The sequence below is a fragment of the Eschrichtius robustus genome, chromosome 8, assembly GCF_028021215.1.
Source record: "Eschrichtius robustus isolate mEscRob2 chromosome 8, mEscRob2.pri, whole genome shotgun sequence".
NCBI classification, from domain to species: Eukaryota; Metazoa; Chordata; class Mammalia; order Artiodactyla; family Eschrichtiidae; genus Eschrichtius; species Eschrichtius robustus.
Genome location: NC_090831.1, coordinates 9882890 through 9906351, shown reverse-complemented (window position 1 = coordinate 9906351; position 23462 = coordinate 9882890). Strand labels below are relative to the sequence as shown.

The following is a 23462-nucleotide window of genomic DNA, read 5'->3' as shown; positions in this document are numbered from 1 at the left end:
GCGCGCACAGGGCTCGGGCCACGCTCAGGGGACGCCGCGGCTCCATGCAGGACAAGTGCTCCGTGCAAATGCTGTGCCCCCAGCGTTACAGAACGGAGGGCTGGAAGGACCGCAGAGATCACCCGGCACAATCCCCTCGTTTACCCAGGACGGAACTGTGACTTGTCCACAGGCACACAGCTCTGCCAGCGCCTCGTCCCTGACCCAGGCTCAGCAGTCAAGTCCGCTCAGACACGTTCGGGGAGTAGGTGCTGAAGCGGTGCCTCAGAGACACCCTAAAAGAGGGAAGTGAGGGAGCTTTTCCCTGGCAGGAGTGCCGCTCAACAGGTGTCTCGCGGCCCGTGGGACACGCCTTCTGGACGATGTGCGGACCCCGGCAGTGTCACCAGTGCCTCAGGGAGGGCCAAGGCTGAGCCAAAGGCTCACATCCCCTGGGGCTCAGACCTGTCAAGTCCTTGTGCAAAACGCGGTCCCTGCAGTTTATAACAGATGTCATACGGACACCTGAACAGCCATTTCGGAAATGGGAACACTGGACCCACACCTCACACGTACAAAGAGAGCAAATGGATCAGAGGCATAGATATAAAAAATGACACCGCACAAGGGTTATTTTCACAGAACTATAGAAAAAAAGCACACAAGTACCACAGGAAAATGGGTGAAACCCTTCCTGAACTCAACACAGGGAAAGCTTTCTAACTCAAAATCAAAAAAAAAAAAAAAAAAAAAAAACTGATAAAGTTTATGACACAAACATTTTAAATATTAAAAAACACTTTTGCTTGGAGCAAAACCTGTCATAAGCCAAGTCAAAAGACAAACTGGAGGAAAATATTTATAATATATTACAGATAGAGGTCTAATTTCCCCAATATAGACAGCGAGCTCTTAAAAGTTGAAGTAAAAAAGTAACAAACCCTAACAGAAAAATGAGCAAAAGACAGAGTATTCTCAGAAAAAAGATGTACAATCAGCCCTTAAATGCGTGACACTACGTACAACTTCACACATGATAAAAGAAATAAACATTAAAACATGAGCGTATCTCATCTTTCAAAGCGTAAAGATTCAAAAGCTCGGCACACAGTCCACTGCCCAGCTGTGGGGACAGGCTCGCAGTAGGAATGCAGACGGCACAGCCTTAATGTCACTGGCTTATCTAACAAAACCACGGACACACACATATGCAGAGACTGTAAGGGAGTGGGTGGCACACAGAGGGAGCGCGTGGGGAAACTTCCAGTTATTTCTCATTTGGGAATATCTTGTTCTGGGTGGTGATTCACGGCAATGCTCATTTGTAAAAATACATCAGACTGCACTTGAAAACTGCACCCATAACAGATGTGTGTGCTGTGCCACCCTGGCTAAGGGGGCCCGTCTCTCCGAACCCCCTTCCCCAGGCGGTTCTGAATTAAGAGTCGGCCGGAAGCTGCCCGTGGATGGAAGTGAAAGCTTCGAGGGGGCAGCAGCCTCAACTGTAAGACAGGCCCGGGGTGTCTGGTGGGCTCCAGCTCAACCTCATGACTTCAGCTAACTAGTATTACTTCGCCTGCTAGTGGCTGAACAGACCACCATCAGGCCTACAAGAACCACTACTAAGCAGTATGTGGCTAAATCTACCAAGTATTCCAGGGGCCTTCCAGGTCTGGACCCAGGTGAGCTGGTGACTAGGGACAGTGGGAAGATGACGGGGTCGGGGGGCCCTCAGCAGCGTGCAGGGGTGGCCCCGACCCCGCAGCAGAGACGGGGTGAGCCCTGTGCTGAGATGGTATCTTGCTGAGCAGGTGGACGGAGGCAGCGCTGGTGCCCAGAGCACTTCCCTCCCCAGAACCAGGAGATCAGGCCGGGCTGCACGTGGAGGGGGCAGTTCAGGCAGGATAACCTTTTCGGTTTCTGACTTACAACCTGCTTCGGATAATTAGCTGCAGGGCGCACCCCTCAAGCCTATGTCGTACTTACGCACACGAATGAAGTCTGAGATGCAGAAAGTGACACATGCTGGGAAAACGCCCCCGAGAGACTTCAGGGAGGCCCGGCCTGGACAGCACTGGAGCGAGCGTGCACAGGCCGGAGAGGGAGGCCGACAGAAAAGGAGCCGGCGCGCAGTGGGGAGCACCCTCCTGTGAGGGGGAAGGAAGGGCCACAGAGGCATCAGGGGATGAGCCGAGGATGGAGGGGGGACAGCGGGAGACGCCCCCCTGGGCAGAAGTCTGAAGCGCAGAGCGTGAGGCTCGCAGGAGGAGAGGGACTGGAGAGAAAGCACCCAACGAGCTTGGGCCGTGAGACGGGGCTGAGTGACTAGGAGCTTTAGGGAGGGAGGGAGGAGGCCACCCGGCTTCAGGGAAGTATTTTACATACCTGCATGAGTGTGTATGAGACTAAGCGGAATGGAGAAAGGCCACGGACCGAGCAGGAGGCTTCAAGCCCCGGTCTGCGTGGAGGGGTCAAAGATGCAGAGATGGACCCAGCTCTGGTCTCTCCCAAACAAGGAGGGCCAGCGCGCTGACGGCAGGACAACAGAAGGGCCACAAGTCCACCTCCTGCCCCCTTCCCAACACATACAAAATCTGAACCAAGTGGCACCCAGCCCAGAGAGTGTGGGGACATATCTGGTGACACCCGGGAAGTGGAACTCCATTCCTGCAGAAGAGCAACCAGCGCAGTACACCCTAGGCCACCGCCAAAAAATTTCTAGAGACCAGGTGTGGAACAGTGACAGCATTCACAGACAGGGTGACAGGAGTCTCAAGCACAAAAATGAACACAAAATCAGGAATCACCAAACCCTGAGAAAAGCCAGCTTCCCAGGGCGGAGGCCACCAAATTCTACAGGGAAAGAAGTGCTGCTGAGAGCCACGGAGGGAACCGGGCACCAGGATTCCACAACAGACACGATCACCCTTCCAAGTGACGGGAGGGACACTGCACTCCAAAAAATCAACCAGCCATCTGAGAAGCTAAAACCTGTGATCACTGAAATTAAAAAAAACAAAACACAAAAGGTGAGCTCCAGAAAAGTAGTTGCCTCTGGGAGCAAACTGCGATCCGGGTGGTCAAAGGGGGCCTGAGATTTGCCTATGCTTCTGAGTGTACTCTTTAACTATTGTGTAAATTAAAATTAATGAAAAATTTCAAAGAAATATATTTTCTGGACGAAATAAATGAGAACTTAGTACTTCTACAACCTTTCAGGCTCCTCCAAAAAAAAAAAAGAGTCCCTCAAGGTGACAGCAGGCCGATTAGGAAGGAAAAGGCCCTGTGGTCTGACTGATTTGGTAAATGCTGGGTTAAATCGCACGTTTCTCTCTTCCAGGTCCACCAGGTGACGGTGCCACAGCGCAGACCAGTGAGTCACTGATGCTTCAAGAACGCCTGCACAGAAACATTCACGACTGGAGATGCCCAAATCTGTGTGTCAGCTTTCATTCTTTTTTATTCTGTGAACCAAAAGCCTTTTGGAAAAAGGGCAACGCCCACTCCTGGGCTCCTGGACAGTCTGCGCCCCCTCATTCATTTTCCTCAGTGAATACACGTTACTTCGGAAGATATTTTTAGGACTGTTAGAATCTCATAGTCTGTTTAGTCACTGTTCTCCTCTAGTTCCATGAGAAACGAGGCCGACGGAGCAGAGAGAGTCACTGAGCACAGTTTACACAGAGGAACACGCCGGGTGGCCGCTCCAAAGAACACAGAGCACCGAAGAGGACACATTTATAAGGTTCGCCGTGTGAAAAAAGCCAGGGACGAGCAGTGCACACAGCGCGCTGTGCCCCCAGGAAATCAACCCGAAAGGCAGGATGGTGACACGGGGAGGCTGTGCGTGTGGGAGCGCGGCTGCGTGCGGACTCTGTGCTCTGCTCACTTTTGCTGGGAACCTAAAACTCCTCTTAAAAATACAGCCTGTTTTTTTAAAAAGTAGGGGAGAGGAGCACATAAGCACCCTCGGATCCTCACAGACTTCCCCTGTGGTGTCCCCGTGGTGACGGGCTCACGCCGGGGGGCCTCTCTGCGGAGACAACAGGGAGGTGGGGTCATGGTGAGAGGAGGACGGATGTTCGATGGCCCCCCTTTCTGCTACTGCGATCTCTTTAAATATCTGCATGCGGCATTTTTCGAAACACCAGTAAAAAAATGGTTTTAAGGAAAAAGGAAGTTCTAGGGCTAGAGGGGTGCAAGGGAGACAGATCTAAGTAAAGGCTGCAGCAGCAAAATCAAAGGCGCTCGGCCACAAAGCCACAAAGTGGGGAAGAGACTGGCACAAGGAGGCAGAGTCTATAAAGAAACGACCACGGGACCCCAGGGGCACAGCCTCTACCCTGCAGCCAACTGAGACTGCAGGGCCCGGGGCCACCCTCGCTCGCAGGGCTCTCCCTTAACATCCTTCTCATCAGATTTCAGCCTAAACCTGAAAACTGCTGTTAACGGTGAGATCTACTCTGTGTCGCTGAGAGGGCACTGCCAACCTGCCGGAGGACAGGGACCACACCCCACATCCGCTGTGTGGCAACCGTCCCCCTCCTTCCTGATTCTGAGCTCTGGGAGGTACTTCCATGAGTTTTGCTGCTTTTGTTGTTTGGAGAGTTTGGGACTTTTCTTGGGAAGGAGAACAGACTTCTTTCTGTTCTCTTATTCCGGACCCAACAGAGTGGGCAGGGGTGGGCGGTCCCACGAAGCAAGTTAGGAAACCAGTCGTCACTGCACCGCATTGTGCAGCACCCATCCTGCCAGGCATGTAGGCACAAGGGTCATGGGGTCAGCATGCAGGCACTGGGGTCATGGGGTCACCCCGTAGGTACCAAGGTCACAGGGTCAGCCTGTGGGCACCAGGGTCACAGAGTCAGCAGCACTGCCTTCAGAAACAAGAGGCAAGAAGAGACCTGGAAGTTTGTTCTCCTGGGAGAACATGAGCATCTGAAATGACATTGCTCCTACTTTATTCAGCCTTCCCCAGGGACGCCCAGAAAATGCTCGACCGTTTTTAGGTCACAGCTAGTCCTACCTACCCACTTACTGCGATGCTCCAGCAGCAGCAGAACAGGAAGCTCTCGGGGAGCCTGTCTTCCTGCCCGGGGACAGTGGCGGGGGCGGATCGGGTGCCCAAGGCACAGGGCTTCATGGGGGGACCAGCCCAGACCTGTCTCCCACCCTTCCTGCCGTTCCCCCACAGAGAAGATTCTGTCTAAGCATCTGGGGGCTCGTGGCCACCACTGCAGAAGACTAAGGGGCGCTGGCTGGTTTCCTTCCGACTGCCCCCCTCATCAGCCCCCGGGCTGCACTTACTGCGAGCCCCACCCCACCCCACCCCACGGAAGAACCGGCCAAGAAAGGCAGAAAGGTTACGCCAGAGGAGGAGGAGAAGTTCCTTCCAACCCCACACGTGACAATGCCACCCAGAGATGAGCGATGAGCGTGGCGCTTGCTGTCGGAAGCAGAACGTACTGATAGGACCGGGACCGCTCCTTTAACTGGGGACAGCGAAGCGCCCACTCCTCTCTCCCCACATCCTTCCAGCTGTAGAGCAGCTCGGGAACAAGGAGGCGTCGGAGGCGCTGCACCTGCCCCAGCCGGCCAGAGGCCCCAGCGGGCTGGCACTCCCAAACCCCACATGCCCCAGGCCCTGAAACAAACCTACACAAGTATTCATCCCATAAATACTTGCTGAATGAAAGCACCCAACTGAGCACTCAGCTTGTACTGACCACTCTCATTTCACTCTCTCATTTAACCCTCACAACAACCCTTTAAGCTGAGAATCATCACCCCTACTTGACACATGGGAAAACTAAAGCCTGAAGGCCAGACGGCTCAGCAAGGTCTGAGCTGGCATTTGAATGCAGGGCTTTTGACTCCAAGATTCACAGTCTTAATCCATACCATGAATTTTTTAAAAGGGGGGAAAGAAAACTGGAAGTGAAAAGTTGGGCAGGATGGTTTCAGAGGGTAAAGTAACCAGGAAATGGGCATAAAACAGGCCTAGAAGCCAGGACACCTGGTGCCTAGATCCTTGATTTCAGACCATTCTCCAATCAAAAGCCAAGGCCGGGGACTTCCCTGGTTGCGCAGTGGTTGAGAATCTGCCTGCCAATGCAGGGGACACAGGTTTGAGCCCTGGTCCGGGAAGATCCCACATGCCGCGGAGCAACTAAGCCCGTGCGCCACAGCTACTGAGCCCGTGCTCTAGAGCCCGCGAGCCACAACTACTGAAGCCCGCGTGCCACAACTACTGAGCCTGCGCTCTAGAGCCCGCGAGCCACAACTACTGAAGCCTGCACACCTAGAGCCCGTGCTCCACAACAAGAGAAGCTACCGCAATGAGAAGCCCACGCATCACAACAAAGAGTGGCCCCTGCTCACTGCAACTAGAGAAAGCCCGTGTGCAGCAACAAAGACCCAATGCAGCCAAAAATAAATAAATAAAAAAAGCCAAGGCCATTTGGAGAAAAAGCCGACTTCACAGCAGGATGACATGGAACATCTTGTGGTGCAAGCACGCAGAGAAGTGCTCAGAAAATGATGCGAACGTGTCAAAAGGACAAGCCCATTTGAAGGGCACCCTGAACAACAACGCAAGACAGTGGGGCCATAACTATGGAGTCAACATCTGTAACGGCACAATGACACACACAAACAAGTGCATGAATGAGTGAGTGAGTGGAGGAGAAAGAAAAGCCATTCCTAGCAACATAATCCCAATTAATAAATGTAGAAAGGAGGATATAAACAGGAAATCGCAATTTGGCAGACACCACAGCAATAACTGTTTCAGGCAAGAATAATCAATGGTTGCTAAGATTAGTGGGCAAAGTATGAGAAGAAACAAGATATTTAGAGTCTCAAAGTATCTCCGCACAAGACACTTATTAATCACAAAAGGGAAAATAGTAACTCTTCAGCACAGAAGAAAAGCAGCCACTGCGGCAGCCTTAGCCGGTCACAAGGAAACATCAGACAAAACCACATTGAGAGACATTCTACCAAGGAAAAAAAGAAGTCAGTACTCCTTAAAAGGGTCAAGGTCATGAGAGACAAGACTAAGAAACTGTGCCAGATAGAGGAGACTGAGGAGACGTGCACCATAATGCAGTGACGACAAAGGAAGCGACGCTGGCCCAGGAGAAAGGACACTACTGGAACGATGGATGAAACTGGAACAAGGTCTTCAGATGCGCTCACAGCAGCCCCTGGTTACAGGAGGCACGGACATCTGGCATACTGGGAGAAGGATGTATGGGGTCCTTTGCATGATTTCTGCAACTTTTGGGGGCAGATCTTAATTGTCTAAAAATGAAAGTTTTCTTTAGAGACCACAAAATAAATAGACCTTGAGAGTTATATGCGAGAACACGTGGTGGCCCTTGCTCAGCTAAGAAGGACTGGCCCCGTTCCATCGCACTGTCGAAGCCACGGACCTGACCCTCGAGAGATACTCAGAACCCAGGCTCACAACCAACCAGACACGCAGGATTCAGAGCTGAGTCATCCGAGACGTCCTACTCCAGGGGTTCTCGAAGTGAGCCTGGAGATGAAGCCACCCGTGCCCCGCAGCCCTACGTCAGCCAGCTGCTGAGCCCCCATCTGTGTACACAGAGGTCTTCCCAGGACTCCACTTACCCACAGGAGGGCAGGCTCCCTGGCTTAAGAAAAAGAGACAAAAAACTCAGGCCTGCTCCCGCTCCCTTGCAGTACAGGCTACAGGGCCCAAGGTCCGCTCAGACCAGGACTCCTGACTCCCAGTCCTGGGTTCTGTCCCTAGAGGGTTCTTCACCACCAGGGAAGCTGAGTACCTGGCCCCTCAGTACAGAGACAGGGAAACGATAGAGGCCTCAGGGCTCTATGACCACACAGGACTCAATTAGGGAGTTTACAGAACACTGAGTTGCCCTAAAAGAAGACAGGGATGAACAGTACATAGACAGATGTGAAAGCCCTAACTCTATGAAAATTCAAGAAAAACTGAATGTTACTGGATAATGGAATTCGTCAGATATGTTAAAATTCAAAGGTTTATCATTTTTGAACATGACTTTTAATTTGAATCACTCATTCATTCAGCTGATTACTAAGTGCCAACTATGCCGCCAGGGACGTTCCAGGCACTGGCCACACAGTGGACAAGATAAACAGACCCAGGCGCACACAGTGACAGAAAAGCTGCACTGTCCCTCCATCACTTTCTGCCGACTGCCCTCCTCCTGGTTTCCCCGGTGAGAGAACTAGCACGGAGGGCTAAAGACACAAAAAAGGCAGTTTACACGGGGACACACGTGGGAGCCGCCACCCGGGGCCGGAGACAAGGGTGCGGTCTGAGCCAGAGGCCAGAGAAGCACCCGCCACAAGGCGAGCCAACCGCAGAAACAGAAACCAGGGGACAGGTCAGGAGTGTATCCCAAAGGAAAGGGGTGACGAGTGAGCTGAGGACTTCAGGGCTGGACGGCTGCAGGGAGCAAGCGAAGGGTGAAGTAGCGGCGCATGTGACGGTGCAACGCGTGTCACCACTGGCCTCCCTCCCTCGTGACAGGACTCTCCTGGTTGCCTTGCTCGGGCCTGCACCCCCTGGTCACACATCCCGCTCTCCTGGCCCCCTAGGCAGACGCCCCCTCACCTCATGTACAACCCCCCCAGCTCTCAATCCTTGGGCCTCTTCTCCATCTACACTCACTGCCTCGGTGATCGCATCCAGTCTGTGCCTTTAAACCCACTGTATGCCGATGCTTTTCAAACTCCCACCTCCAGTCCTGCTCCCCTGGGACTCCACCTGCATGGCTCACGGCTTCTCAGACCCCGAAGACCCCGCTGCGGCCAAAGCCTAACCTGCCAGCCTCAGAACCAGCCACCCCCCACCCCTTCCCTCTGCAGCTAATGCCAGCTCCACCCTTCCAGGTGCTCGGGGCAACACATTTTGAGAGGGAGAAAAAAAATGAAGTTACATTTAAAATTCAAAATATTAAAGATGTATTTATTACTAAATATAGTTGTCACTAAAATACTATAATAAAAACTGAAGGGGTTTCCCTGGTGGCGCAGTGGTTGAGGGTCTGCCTGCCGGTGCAGGGGACACGAGTTCGAACCCTGGTCTGGGGGGGGGGTCCCACATGCCGCGGAGCGACTGGGCCCGTGGGCCACAACTACTGAGCCTGCGCGTCTGGAGCCTGTGCTCCGCAGCGGGAGAGGCCGCGACAGTGAGAGGCCCGCGCACTGCGATGAAGAGTGGCCCCCGCTCGCCGCAACTAGAGAAGGCCCACGCACAGGAACGAAGACCCAACACAGCCAAGAATAAATAAATAAATAAATTTATAAAAAAAACAAAACAAAACTGAAGAGTCTATATTCCTAGAAAATCCAAGAAAATGAACAGAGAAACTATTAGAAAACAGAGAATTCAGTATCGGTGTACAGGGCTTATTGAATAAAAACATTAAAATTCTACAGAAGAACATAAAACAAGACTTGAATAAATAAAATATACCCTTGTTCTTAGACAGAAAGACTCAATAATGTAAAGCTGTCATTTCTCTCTAATTCAAAACATAAATTTAATGTATTCCCAATGAAAATTTCAACAGAATTTTCACATGGAAAAATTTTCCAGAAAAGTCTGGGGGCAAGGGATTAAACACTAGTCCCACCAAGTATTAAAATGTATCATAATGAAGCTATGGTAAATAAAACAGCTTGGTACTGGCAAACAAATAGAACAAATGGTTTAGTATCTATGAGTAAATGGAATGGAAAAGGAAAGAAACACACAGAAACATACACAGAGCCAATCAGAACCCAACATATGTCACAGTGAATGGCATTTCAAATAAAACCAATGAAGCAAAGGTAAGAGCAGCCAAGAAATGGGTTAGGGCTGCCGGCTGGCACCTGGGGTGGGTCAGGTACCCACCATCAGACAGCCTGGCAGTGAGAGAACAAACTGGTACAATCTCTCTGGGGCCACTTTAGCAACATCCATCAAAATTACACACTTCATACCCTTTGACCCAGTAATTCCTGTTCTGGGAAGTCGTCCAACAGATATCCATACACATGTTCCAAGAAACACAGACAGCACAGTCACTGCAGCATCATTTGTGCCCGCAGTAGATTGGAAACAACCTAATGACACTGCCTGTGGAGACTCACTAAATAATGACGCTACATCCGCAGGGTAGAACTCTGAGGGAGTCGAGAGAAAGGCTGTAGTCAAGTCTGACTCTTGGCTACAGGCAGAGTCACCTGGAAAGCTTCTGAAAATCCCGACACAGGGTCGCACCTGGGCCAGTTACACCTGATCTCCAGGGGCAGGCCCAGGAATCAGCATCTTAAAGCCCCACAGCTGTGAGGACAGTGACAACGCACACCAGGAAAAACGGCGCCTGGCACCAGGGAGACTGAGTCCTTGTTAGCTGCCTGTCAGCCGCTCGGGGGTGTAACTACAAGTCCACACACAGCATATCGTATACAACAGAGAAAATATACATAAACGAATACGAAAAATAAAAAGTTGATAAAACAGAAAACTTTTACAAAAGTACGGACAATGGCTGCCTCTAGGGAGAATTCACTTTCATTACACAGGCTTATAACTTTCAAAAGTATTGACCCTAAATCCAACTGCCAATTTACTACACCACGCAACAGTCAGAGAATGGGAAACAACATACCAACAACTTGATTTTTTTCTTAACAAATAAATTTTGAGAGAATAAAAGCAAGAGAAACAGAGAGTCAGCTACAAAGTGATATGTGGTTGGAGCCTTATTATAGATTTAAACTTTTTTTTTAAAATTATGACATTATGAGAAAACTGGAAGTTTAAACACTGGTTGAAAACATTTACAGATGAAATGATGAGGTAGAATTTGCTTCTGAATAACACAGGAGGGGGAGAAGTGGCCGGGTGTACTTCACAGGGTTGGCAGTGAGTACACGCGGATTCACTGCATTCTTCTGTTACTTACCTTTGTATTTAAATTCAACCTAATACATTTTCCACAAGGTGCATATACTTTTTTTTTCAATAGGAAAAAGAAAAAAAAAGCTAGCAGAAAAAGTTATACTTCTTTAGTGACACAGAAAAATATTCAATTAGAAACTGGTTGTGTTAGTTTTGAAAAGTATCTCTTAGATAGTTCTGGTAGTACTTCCTTTTTCTTAACAATAGCAAAGCGAACATACCCATGTCTGGGCCTCTAAGCGCACTGGGAACTGCTTCAATTCCCCATGACTCTGGCCCTCCCTTCTAACTATGATTTCAAGCAAAGCACTTCACCACTGTTCATCTCCATTTCTCCATCTGTTAAAAGGAAGCAGACTGGGCTCTGGCATCTGGAAGTACACATTTCCCAGAGGGAAGAGTACCCTGGGGGAGTCTCACTGGCCCCCTCCTCCCGCCCACAAACATGCTCACTCTATGCTCACTCTCACAGGCTAGGACGCCAGGTCATTTTTACCATCCGGCTTCAGTATCCAACCAACTCAACATGAGTCATTGCTGTAAGATATACAGGCCAACCTCTTCTAAAAATGAAGCCTATAAGCTAGAAATGAATTGCAAAATGAAAACAAAAACACAATGCTTCTAGAGGAAAAAAATACTTCTAACAAACAACCTATATCAGGTCTTCCTCATCTGTGATTTAAATCAAATCCCTGAGGCCACTTACACCTGAGGTTCCTTAAGAGAAGGGGCAGTTTCAGGGTGAATTGGGTGAAAGAACAGCTTCTATACCAGATGAGACTGAAAACAGACCCTGAGGCAGGCAGGCCCAGCAGAGCCCCAGTGGGGGAAAGCCGGCAGACATCCCTGGACTGCTGGCTTTCTGTTTACTATTCTCTTGAGTGCATGATTACAGCCAACAACCTCATCTGAGCAAAAGAACCTCTTGGGCACAAAACACTCAACAGTGTACAACATGAATTCAAAATCAGCAAAAGGGATGCAGGAAATGCTCAGCATACAATGTTCAGCAAAACAGAAGCCACAGTGTAAGACAATTTTATAAGCATACTTTGTGTGTGTGTGTGTGTGTGTGTGTGTGTGTGTGTGTGTTCAAACACACCCACGCACACTGCATAGAAAAAACTGTAGAAATATCCCAGAAAGTTAATAGGGAGTGGTAGGATGTTTTCTCTTGTTTACACACTTATCTTTATTTTCCAAATAGTCTACACTGAGCATAATGAGGAAGAAAAACAGTTTGTTCTTGTTTAAGTTAAGAAAAGCAATACTGAGAACAGCTCGTACCTACTTGAGGGCTCACTATGCGCCAGGAATCCTGCTCACCAGGTCTTACACACTGACCTCAGTCAATCTTCACCATAAGCCGACAGGGTGGGTATTTGGGGTAGCATTCCGGTATGTCCACGTGACTCTATCAAAGGGCCTCCTGCAATGGGCACCTGAAAAAGCAGGGACCAACAAAGGAAGGACCCCATTTAGAGACAAACCCAGGAAGCCAGCTCTCAGGCAGCATGACTGCACACAGAAAGGATGCCCCAGCAGAGAGCAGCGCCCTTCTGCTCTTGTGACAGCCCGCCTAAGGGACATCTAAGCCACAGACGTCACGAGACACGGGTGAGCAGAACCGAAGGAGAGGCACTAAGGAATGAACTCAGCACGCATCGGATGCTCACCTAACACACAGCTGGGAGCTGAGAGGGGCTGAGTAAGTCTCTGCCCCAAAAGTGAAAGATGTAAGAACTAGCCATAAACAGATGTAAGATGAAACCCAGGCTCAGAGAAGGCGTGGTTACCTGTGGCGGGCAGCAGAGGGACAGAGGTGCTGGAAGGCCTTGCTGCGTGGACAAGAGCACTGAAGAACGTGAACAGTGCTGTGCTTGGGGCAGATGAACCAGGCACGATGAAGACGAAGCATCTGCTGAGGATGCTATTAGAAATCTGAAACTTCTCTTCCAAACTACACCATCCCTTTCCCAAGATGGATCCCTGTAACAGCTGGACACAAAGGCCGTGCCACCCAAAATAAAAGAAAGCAGTGAGCAGCTTTCTAACACACCCTTGTTCTACCAGGATTTCACCAGATGGGTCAACACATCAAGTAGTTCCATGACACCCCCTTCTCACGAGGCCCTGCTGCCTGCTTCCCTGTGCAGGACAGAGGGGTAGCTCGGGAGGGACTCAGGGCATGTACCACCATTCAACACTGACAGCGCAGGAGCGGCCCTCTGTATCCACAGTTCCACATCCACGATACAACCAACCACAGACTCTGCAGTATTGTAGTGTTTACTACTGAAAAAAGTCCATGTATAGGTGGATCTGTGCAGTTCAAGGTTGTGTTGTTCAAGGGCCAACTGTAATTTACTCTCAGTGCTTTCTTTCCCTTTTCTTCTTTTTAAAGAATTCTGTTTGTGATTTATAAGGGCAAAAGCCAGAGGTAGCACAGCCTTTTGTACATTTTTGTCAGCATCCCAGCACAAGCAAATGCAGTTATCACTGTTTTGCCTACAGCGACACCTGCAGATTGAGAGGGAAACTGCAGGACCTATGGCCACCGAAGTGGGACCAGACACAGAGATGGAACCCAAGAGGCAAACCCCACCAACAGCTCTGAGAGGTGCCCGACTTAGTGATTAGGACGTTGATGCTGTTGGTTTTGCGTCCCTCTCTCCTTCCACAGCACTAGTAATGTCATCAGCATTTCTGAAAGCTTCCCAGCTCCCTAGAAGTCCTTTGAGAACAGATCACTGGGTCAAGTACAATATGAACACTGGGGCTCTAAGCAGCACTTTTTACAGTGTCTTCACTATGGACAACTCATAAACTGTGAAGCTCCTTTGCAGAGTACGTGCACCTTCTCAAAGCTATCTTGTATGGACAAGGAAATTTTTGTGTACCCAAATTCTCTCATCTCTAAGGAATAAAACTGGGCACTTTAAGCACCAGGGTGGCGGCATGTGGCTTTATGTGTAAAAATCTGTACTTTAGGGCTTCCCTGGTGGCGCAGTGGTTGAGAGTCTGCCTGCCAATGCAGGGGACACGGGTTCGAGCCCTGGTCTGGGAAGATCCCACATGCCGCGGAGCAACTGGGCCCGTGAGCCACAATTACTGAGCCTGCGCGTCTGGAGCCTGTGCTCCGCAACAAGAGAGGCTGCGATAGTGAGAAGCCCGCGCACCGCGATGAAGAGTGGCCCCCACTTGCCGCAACTAGAGAGAGCCCTCGCACAGAAACGAAGACCCAACACAGCCATAAGTAAATAAATAAATAAATAAAAATTTTTTTTAAAAATCTGTACTTTATTTTATGTGTAAATGAAAATGTACACTGCAAGAACTTTAACCCATGGTTGGCAGGGCCTAGGCTGGGGACAGGGGGTTGACTCCAAAGTGTGATTTGCCTGTAGACTGAGAGAAGTTGCCATCACCACTACCTAATACTGGGCAGAACCACCAGCAAATGGGTAGCAAGCAGGAGTAATCAGAAATCAGCAATGTCAGACCCAGATTCTAGGTATGTAACTGGTTTTTGGACAGGGTGCCCCACAAAGGCAGTGCTTCTGTGTGGTCACCTAAAGAATAACTATCTTAAGTTATTTAATTAACAGAACCCCCAGATCTACAGTTTATAGGATAAGCAATTCTGGGCACTGACTGGAAGGACTTGGGGGGCCACAAAAGCTACAACAAGGACAAGGATGGCTTTCATGTTCCATTTCAGATCTGCCACAACACAGCCTTTCAGATGGAACTAGAGAGATGTGGACCACAATTTCTTGTTTTGTTCATAGAAAACCAGTGAATACCTGAAGGCTGAGAAGGTTCAGTCCACGGAAGCGTTGAGCCTGCAGCACCAAACTAAGGTTTCCTGGAACACACTCTAGTCTTCAGTCTATACTTACACCAGGTTAGGACTCGCAAAACTAACGCTGATACTAACGTGGAACACAACTCATTGGTCCAAGAATAAAAAATAGGGTCTCTACAAGACAACAAGGCAGCTATTCTAATCTATTACTCAGGAATTAAAAACAAATCCCCTCTTTTAATAGAGTTCTTAGAAATCATAAAAAGAATGCAAAAAAATTAGTAAAGCAAAGTATATAGTTCATAGTAGAAAAATTAGAAAATACAGTAAGGGGCAACGACGGCAATGAAAAACACTCACAGTCCCACCACTATTCATAATGTATTTCCTTCTGGGCTTTTTCTCTGCATGTACACTTAACCCCCTTGAACAACAGGGGGTTAGGGGCACCGACCCTCCATGCAGTCGAACTTGGACTTTGAGACTCTGCAGTCTTGCCCCAACCCATCTCCACAAAATTTATTTTCCCCCTACTCCGCATTTTATGTCACTCCAAGTTGTTCACTTTGCTTCATTAACTAGGAACTACATTCAAAGAGTCCCCAAAACAGGTTAGAGGGAGAGTGCAAGGAGAGGGAAGAACAGAAGGGAAGTTTAGTCAGAGAAGGGCCAAGGGGGAGAGGCAACCAGGAGAGGGCAGGGAACAGTCCTACCAAAGAGGGAAGAGGGCAGATTCGCCTAAAGACAGAGCAGGCCAGGAGCAGCATGCCGTCTTTCAGACACTGCCACAGCTCATACACAAGGAGGTTTCAGCTCTGCTCACCCAAACAGGGGCAGGGAAGCACCAGGAGGCAGAATTCCTGAAAAGTGAGGACGAGTACAGCACAGGGCTTGATCTAAGCCCTACCACTCATTAGCTGCATGACCCTTGGCTCATTCAATATTCACAACAGCCTCTGAGGGAGGTGCTGTTATTATCACCTCCACTTTACAAAGGAGAAAACTGAGACACAGAAAAGTGACGCAGCTTGCCCAAGGTAATACATTTACTAACTGGCAGGCTCTGAGGGGACTCTGGGTCCGCAGTCCCCCATTCCAGACAACCTCTTTGGGTGTACGTTAGACCAAGAGGACTGTGGGCCCATGTCCCAGCAGTTGCTCCTGCAGGGAAAAAACAGAGTCAAGACACATAGACAGGCAGGTCTCACGGGAAAGCATAACTCTATGAGCCCAGTGCTCTAACTCTGGTCTAGCTCTTAACTGGCTGTTTGACTGTGGGCAGATTATTACCTTACCCTATAGAGAGAAAAAGGAAGAATACTGAAACCAGTTGACCTCCCATCCTACACACTGTTAAGGCAGTTTGCAAACATGAAGAGCTAACTAAATGCTGAAATAGAGTCAGTGTGTTACCAAGTAAGACCCACTTAGGGACAAACCCAACCACCAGATGTCAAGCAAGAAAGAAGCCACCTCTGACATAAAACTAGCGATGTTTCCTTAGGTCAGTCTCCCAAGGCAAAAGAAACAAAAGCAAAATAAACAAATAGGACGCAATCAAACTTATAAGCTTTTTCAGAGCAAAGGAAACCATAAACAAAATGAAAAGACAACCTAAGGAAGGGGAGAAAATATTTGCAAACAATGCAACCAACAAGGGCCTAATTCCCAAAATATACAAATAACTCACACAACTCAATAATAAAAAAACAAATAAGCCAAATGAAAAATGGGCAGAAGACCTCTATAGACATTTCTCCAAAGAAGACATACAGATGGCCAATAGACACGTGAAAAGATGCTCAAATTGCTAATTGTTAGAGAAATGCAAATCAAAACTACAACGAGGTATCACTTCACACAGGTCAGAATGGCCATCATTAAAAAACTCTACAAATAACAAATGCTGGAGAAGGTGTAGAGGAAAGGGACCCTCTTGCACTGTTGGTGGGAATGTAAACTGGTGCAGCCACTATGAAGAACAGTATGGAGGTTCCTTAAACAACTGAAAATAGAGTTACCACATGATCCAGCAATACCACTCCTGGGCATATACCCAGAGAAAACTCTAATCTGAAAAGATATATGCATCCCAGTGTTCACTGCAGCACTATTTACAATAGGCAAGACATGGAAGCAACCTAAGTGTCCATCAACAGATGAATGGATGAAGATGTGAGATACACACACACACACACACACACACACACACACACACACACAATGGAATACTACTCAGCCATAAAAAAGAACGAAATAATGCCATTTGCAGCAACATGGACGGACCTAGAGATTATCATACTAAGTAAGCCAGAGAAAAACAAATATCATATGATAACACTTATATATGGAATCTTAAAAAAAAAAAAAAAAAGAAGATACAAATGAACTTATATACAAAACAGAAACAGACCTACAGACACAGAAAACAAACTTACGGTTACCAAAGGGGAAAGGGAGGTGGGGATAAGTTAGGAGTTTGGGATTACCAGATACACACTGCTATGTATAAAATAGATACCCAACAAGGCCCTACTGTATAGCACAGGGAGCTATATTCAATATCTTGTAATAAACCATGATGAAAAAAAGAAAAGAAAGAAGCCACAAAGTAGAAATTCTTACTTGGGAAGAGCTGGTGGTCTCCTCGGGACTTCAGCAGCGCCAGCATCTGTTCCTGGTGGCTCTGCCTCCCCGGAGCGGTGGGCCACTTCCTGCTCGGCACCCTGCGGGCCGGGAGGCTCCTGAGGCCCGCCCGAGTCTGCGGTGGAGTCCACCTCCACCTCCTGAACCGGGGCTGGGACCGGCTCCCGCTCAGCCGTGGCCGCTGCCACAGCCGTGGCTGCCTCCTCTTCCTTCCTCCTGACCTTCTCCTCCAGCTCCTTCCTCCTCTTTTCATCATCCTGACGGGCCATGCGGTCAAAGGTTTTGAATACCTAAAATCAAACAGCAATCCTGCAATCAGTTCATCCGCCCAGTACCGTACCACACATTCTGCAGAAATACAGCAAAATCTGGTAAATAAAGAATGAAAAAGCAGTAGACTAAAAAAAATGTTCCCACTGGCAAAATGGAAATGCACTTCAACTTCACCAAATGCCGCTAGGAAAACAATCTTTAAAGGGGAGTTCCAAAATCAATGAAAGTGAAACCTTTACAAGCCAAGGCTCAAAATATTTACACGCCTATGAGGTCAACTTTCAAGTCTAAATGATGCACAACTAAATGGTCTCACCTGTCATTACTTTTATAGCCCCCGAGAGCCTTGTTCGAAATGCAAAGAACACGCTGTCCTGGTACTGAGAGCTGTAAAGGCACCAACAACTCAGACGAAAGAAGAGAAGATGGGAATTAGTTGAATTTCAATCCACAAAATACAAGCCGGCTCACTGGACTGCTGCTATCTTCCCACACTGCACGGGCTGAGGGAAGGTGTGGGTCTTAGCCTGGGAATTCAACAAACATCCATGATGTGCCTACAATGTGCAAGGGGCACCAAAAATCAAAATGACAGCTCCCAACCTCGAAGAACTCAATTTTCTGGTGTGTGGATCAGTCATTAATCTTTTCTGGGCCACAGTCACACCCACAAAAGTGCTGGGACTCTCCATCCAAAAAGTGCACAAGAAAATGGCATTTGTATGCACCATTCGAGGGCGCACATAACCCTGAAGTGCAGCCAGGACAGACCCAGACGTGACAACTCTGACAGGAAGAGGCTGTGACGAATACACGTGATGCCATCAGAATGAGGGTGCAAATGAGCATTTCCAGTGAAAGAGAGCTAAGGAAGTTTCTTGGAAGAAGGCGCTCTGCCTCAGACCTTGATTGAAAGGCACACCTTCCAGAGGGAATGACAGGAGGAAATGTCACAGCTCCAAGAGGCAGGGTCACCAAGAAATATATCCTATGGTATCTCCTCCCGGAGGCAGGAAAGCTGGGAGATCCACCTTGAAAAGTGGGTGGGAGAAGACCCTTCCATTCAATCCAGCAACCTCGCTCCGTGGTATTTACCCAAAGGAGTTGAAAACATGTCCACCCAAAAACCTGTACACGGATTGTGTATAGCAACTTTATTCATAATTGCCAAAACTTGGAAGCAACCACGATATCCTTCAGCAGGTGAATGGATAAACAAACTGTGGTACATCCAGACAATGGAATATGATTCTGTGATGAAAGAAATGAGCTATTAAGCCATGAAAAAACATGGAAGAACCTTAAATGCATATCAGTAAAAGAAACCAATCTGAAAAGGCTACACAGTGTATGATTCCAACTATATGACACTGTGGAAAAGGCAAAATTTTAAAGACAATAAAAAGAACAGTGGTTGCCAGAGGTTGGGGGGGAGGGAGGTTGGAGGGAGCAGGTAGAGCTCACAGGATTTTTTTAGGGCAGTGAAAATACTTTGTGTGGTACCATAATGAGGACTACATGCCATCACACATTTGTCCAAACCCCATAAAATGAACAGTAAGAGTGAACCCTGAAGTAAACTGTGGGTTTAGGTGACTATGATACGTCAATGTAAGTCCATCAACTGTAAGAAATGCACCACTCTGGTGGCAGCTGTTGGTATAGGGGACGCTGGGGGAGGGGGGGGGTGGGCAGGGGGGACATAAGAAATCTCTGTACCTTCTCTTCCATTTCGCTCTGAACCTAAAACTACTCTAAAAAAATAGTCTTAATAACATAAAAATGTCTTAAGGTGTGTAGGACTGTTTCCAAAGGGCTAGAATGCAGACACGTGCTAAATAACTGTTGCGTGCACTGGGCAGGAAGACAGAACCAAAGAAGTTACTAACTATGTCAATGTTTTTACAGACATTCTCTCAAAACCCTCGTGAAAATGCTGTGAGGAAGGCACTGACATTTCAAAGATAATGGAAAACTAAGCTCGGAGAGGGTAACCTGCCCAAGGTCCTGCCAGTGAAAGAAGAAAGTAAAAAATTATACAGGAAACACACCAAACACTGAAAGGAGATGTAGGCAGAGGAAGGTAAGTAAAACCCTAAGGCTAAAAACTGGAAACAATATCTCTCTCTACTTCTTCAGAGAACCTGACCCCTGACTCACTCCTCTTGTTCTCACGTCAATGACACCGGACACCAGACCCGTTGCCCTCAGAGCCATTCATCCTCCTGACGCCCCACATCTTCATCTTAACTCCAGAAAAGAAGCAACAGCAAGGGATCTCTCCAAACGCCGGGAGCCTCCCTCGGACCCTGGGCCTCACGTTCCTCGCTGCACTGCGGCGCCCACCGCCCCTGCTTACTCAGCACCCTGCCTGCCCCCTGGCTTCACCTCTCACGTCGCCACTGACCTCAGCACTCATTTCAGAATCCCGGACTGCGGAGCTGGAAGAGATGTCCCTGACCTCCAATCAACCTTCTCAACTGACAGAGAGGAGAGTGATTCTCCCAAGACTTCCCAGCAAGCTCAGAACAGATAGAGCCAGCTTTCCTGACTCTCATGGGGGGGACTTCTAAGCTTGCCAAACTGGACTCCAGAATAAACACAGAGGACCCACTGATACGAATGAAACGTCATTCAAAATTATTGTTTTCTTAAAACATCCTAGTAAATCATGGAGTGGAATACAATTTCTATATGCATCTTTCCTGCTGAGGGTCCTGCAAGCTGTACATTCAGACTGTGCAAGCCCTAAGAATTAGGAGGAAAAGTCTGAGAAGGCTTAAACCTCACCAACAGCCCATACCCCAAAATATCAAGGGAGAACTTTTGGGTTCCAGAACAGAGTACCCCAATACTCCCATCCAAACCCTCTTTGCCTGAGTTCTGAAGAGACCCCCAAGCACCCCACTGCCAAATGCCTCTGTGGATAAAAGAACAGCTCCCCAGGATTTACCCCTGATCTACCCAACCAAAATAGCCAGGGAATATCTGCTCTTTTAAAGTTCCTTGGGCAATACTGATGATTCAGAACCACTTGCAAAAAACAATACACCCCTCCTAACTATCTGCTGGAAACTGTCCCCCTTGGTTTCCCTGAAACTTACTGCCCTGCCCACTTCCCTCCATCCCCCTCCCGCTCACCTCCATCCCCCTCCCACTCACACAGCCTCTTCCTTCTCCCATCCCTTCTCTGGGATCCTTCCCCAAAGGGCTATCCTCCACCTTCAGTTCCTCTCCTTCAAACCACTCAGATTCCTCTACCTTCCTTAAAATCCAGCCCCACAATTCAACAGCCTGTGGGCAGGGACTTCTGCCTGCCATCTCCAACTCAACTAAGCTTCTTCCCCTAAACTCAGGTGACAGCTCAGTGAATGCATTATCATTATTACAGTGCCCAGGTTTGAAACCCTGGATCACCTCTGGCCCATCCCAACCCTCTCTCTGCCCTGCTCTCCACCCCCACTTTATTAAACTGTTCACCAAATCTTAACCTTAAGGGTGTCTGAAGCATAGTAGGTGTCTTACATGAATTACCTCTGTCAGTTACCTGTAAAACAAGGGAAAAGACCAACCTTTCAGGTTGTGTTAGAAATAAATAACATCCTAGAATGTAAAATACATAACAACTGGTACATACTAGGTGCTCAGTAAATGTTCCTTTCTCCTTTACATCTTTTCTGCAAAAGATCACCCTAGACAAAAGTGTTGCCACCCTACAATGGATTGGTTAAATAATAGAACAGAAAGATCTGGAATCCGAAAAATGAAGTTTTGAGTTCCAGCTCTATGATGAGTTTGGTCAAATCACCTATCCTTGCTGAACTGGCACCCTCATCTGCCACATAAAACTCAACCTTATCTATTTCACAGTCTTCCATGAAAGCATTAATTTGACATAAGGGCCTCCTAAAAACCATCTCTGACACACAGCTCTCTGATCACTCAGATGGCACTTAACAACTACAAGGATGAGGAACAGCCTTAAGTTTTGAAACTGAATACCACCCTCACTCCTCATTTGACCATATTATCTTTGGTAGTTAAACATTTTAAACTTCTGTTTCTTCATGCAGGCACTGAGGAAAATAATACCTGACCAACTTGCAGCTTGTAGCAAGTCTTCAGGAGATGAACATTTGAAATCACTTCATAAACCGTAAAACGCTACAGAACCGTGGGAGGTTATCACCAGCATTTCTACCTTCTCAGGTTCCTAGAAACAGGCTCAATGCTTGACTGAGTACCTTCTTTCAATCCCATCAAAGTCCCACCTCTTCGAGTAGCACTGCCATACATACACTACCAAATGTAAAATAGATAGCTAGTGGGAAGCAGCTGCATAGCACAGGGAGATGAGCTCAGTGTTTTGTGACCACCTAGAGGGGTGGGACAGGGAGGGTGGGAGGGAGACGCAAGAGGGAAGAGATATGGGGATGTATGTATACGTATAGCTGATTCACTTTGTTATACAGCAGAAACTAACATAACATTGTAAAGCAATTATACTCCAATAAAGATGTTTGAAGAAAAAAAAAAGTCCCACCTCCTCTATAAAACTTTTCCCCATTTCCAAACCATCATTTCTATTCCTTTCCTTCCAATGGGCTCTGTCACATAATTGGCCTTGCATAGTTCTCTGTTACTGTATTTTACCTCCTTAACTAGAGCATAAGTATCCAAGGAGAGAGACCATTATTTAACCATCTGCATTACCAGTGTATCTCCAATGCTTCTGGCAGCTGAGAGTATAAATACACTCAGTACATAAACTCTTGGTTATTACATTCCAAGTACCCGTCAACGTCACTGAATAAGTATTAACAGCACCTCAAACATACAATAAACTTAACCTGGGATGTACAGATATATGTTCAAATGTAAACTTATTAAGTACTACTATGACTGTCTTTGACCTGAAAAGTCACACTTCGAACAGGGGGACCACACCCATCAATCACACAGTCTCCCTTCCACGTCCAGTCGTCGCAGTTCTGGGGTGTGCAGGTGTCCGTGCTGCCGCCCGTTCCCCCGTCTAGCCTGCACTATTTTCATTCTCTGACTGGCAGGCCCTGGCACCTCGAAGGGTTACACGTTGCGGGAGCTGACCCTGGCCCTGAGCGTCGATGTACTACTACTTCTGATATCCAAGTGCACCCGGTCGGACCAGGCTGCTCGAGAGCCAGCCCCTCTAGCACGGAAGGAGTAAACTGATACCCCAAGAGCATGTCTGCTGAAGCCGCGGCCCCAGTAGGCTGGTCCGGGGCAGCGCCAGAGGCTGAACTGAGGCCGGCAGCGGACGGAGCGGCGGGCTCGCAGGGGTCTGGGCTCCCGGAGAGTCGGGGGCTACGGGGGCGCGCTCGCGGGGGTCGGGGTCGGGGCTCCCACGGCCTCCCCCCACCCCCCCCACCTCCCCCCACCCCGAGCTTCCCGCCGGCCGCGCATTACCTGCAGCACCAGAGCCTGCGCGGCCCCCGGCGGGAAGCCCATGCGGTCCGACGGGTGGCGCAGCAGGCGGTAGAAGTCCGTCTTGCGGTAGAGGAAGCCGAAGAGCACACGCAGAAAGTCCTGAACGTTGCCCACGTGCTGCAGGATGCCCAACAGGGCCTGATCGTACAGCTCCGCCGCCCCGGGCTCCATGGCGTCGCCGGCCAGAGGGAAGCTCACTCACTGCGGGCGCGGCCCGGACACCGGCCTGAGGCCACTTCCGGTGCGCTGCGGTAACGGCTCCGGCAGCCAGCGCGCCCGTGAAACTTCCGGTCCGCGCTCGTTCGCCCCCGCGGTAGG

At 48.7% G+C, this 23462-nt stretch overlaps 1 protein-coding gene across 1 annotated transcript in view; it reads right to left on the bottom strand.

Moving 5' to 3' along the window:
* NUDCD3 (NudC domain containing 3) overlaps window positions 1-23462 on the bottom strand; it is a 74993-nt gene extending 51531 nt beyond the window's left edge. The window contains exons 1-2 of the mRNA XM_068550296.1: window positions 23124-23462; window positions 17385-17695 (exon numbers count right to left, since the gene is read on the bottom strand). Of these exons, the coding sequence (XP_068406397.1) occupies window positions 17385-17695; window positions 23124-23315 (503 nt within the window). The 5' untranslated portion in view covers window positions 23316-23462. The remainder of the gene's footprint in view (window positions 1-17384; window positions 17696-23123) is intronic.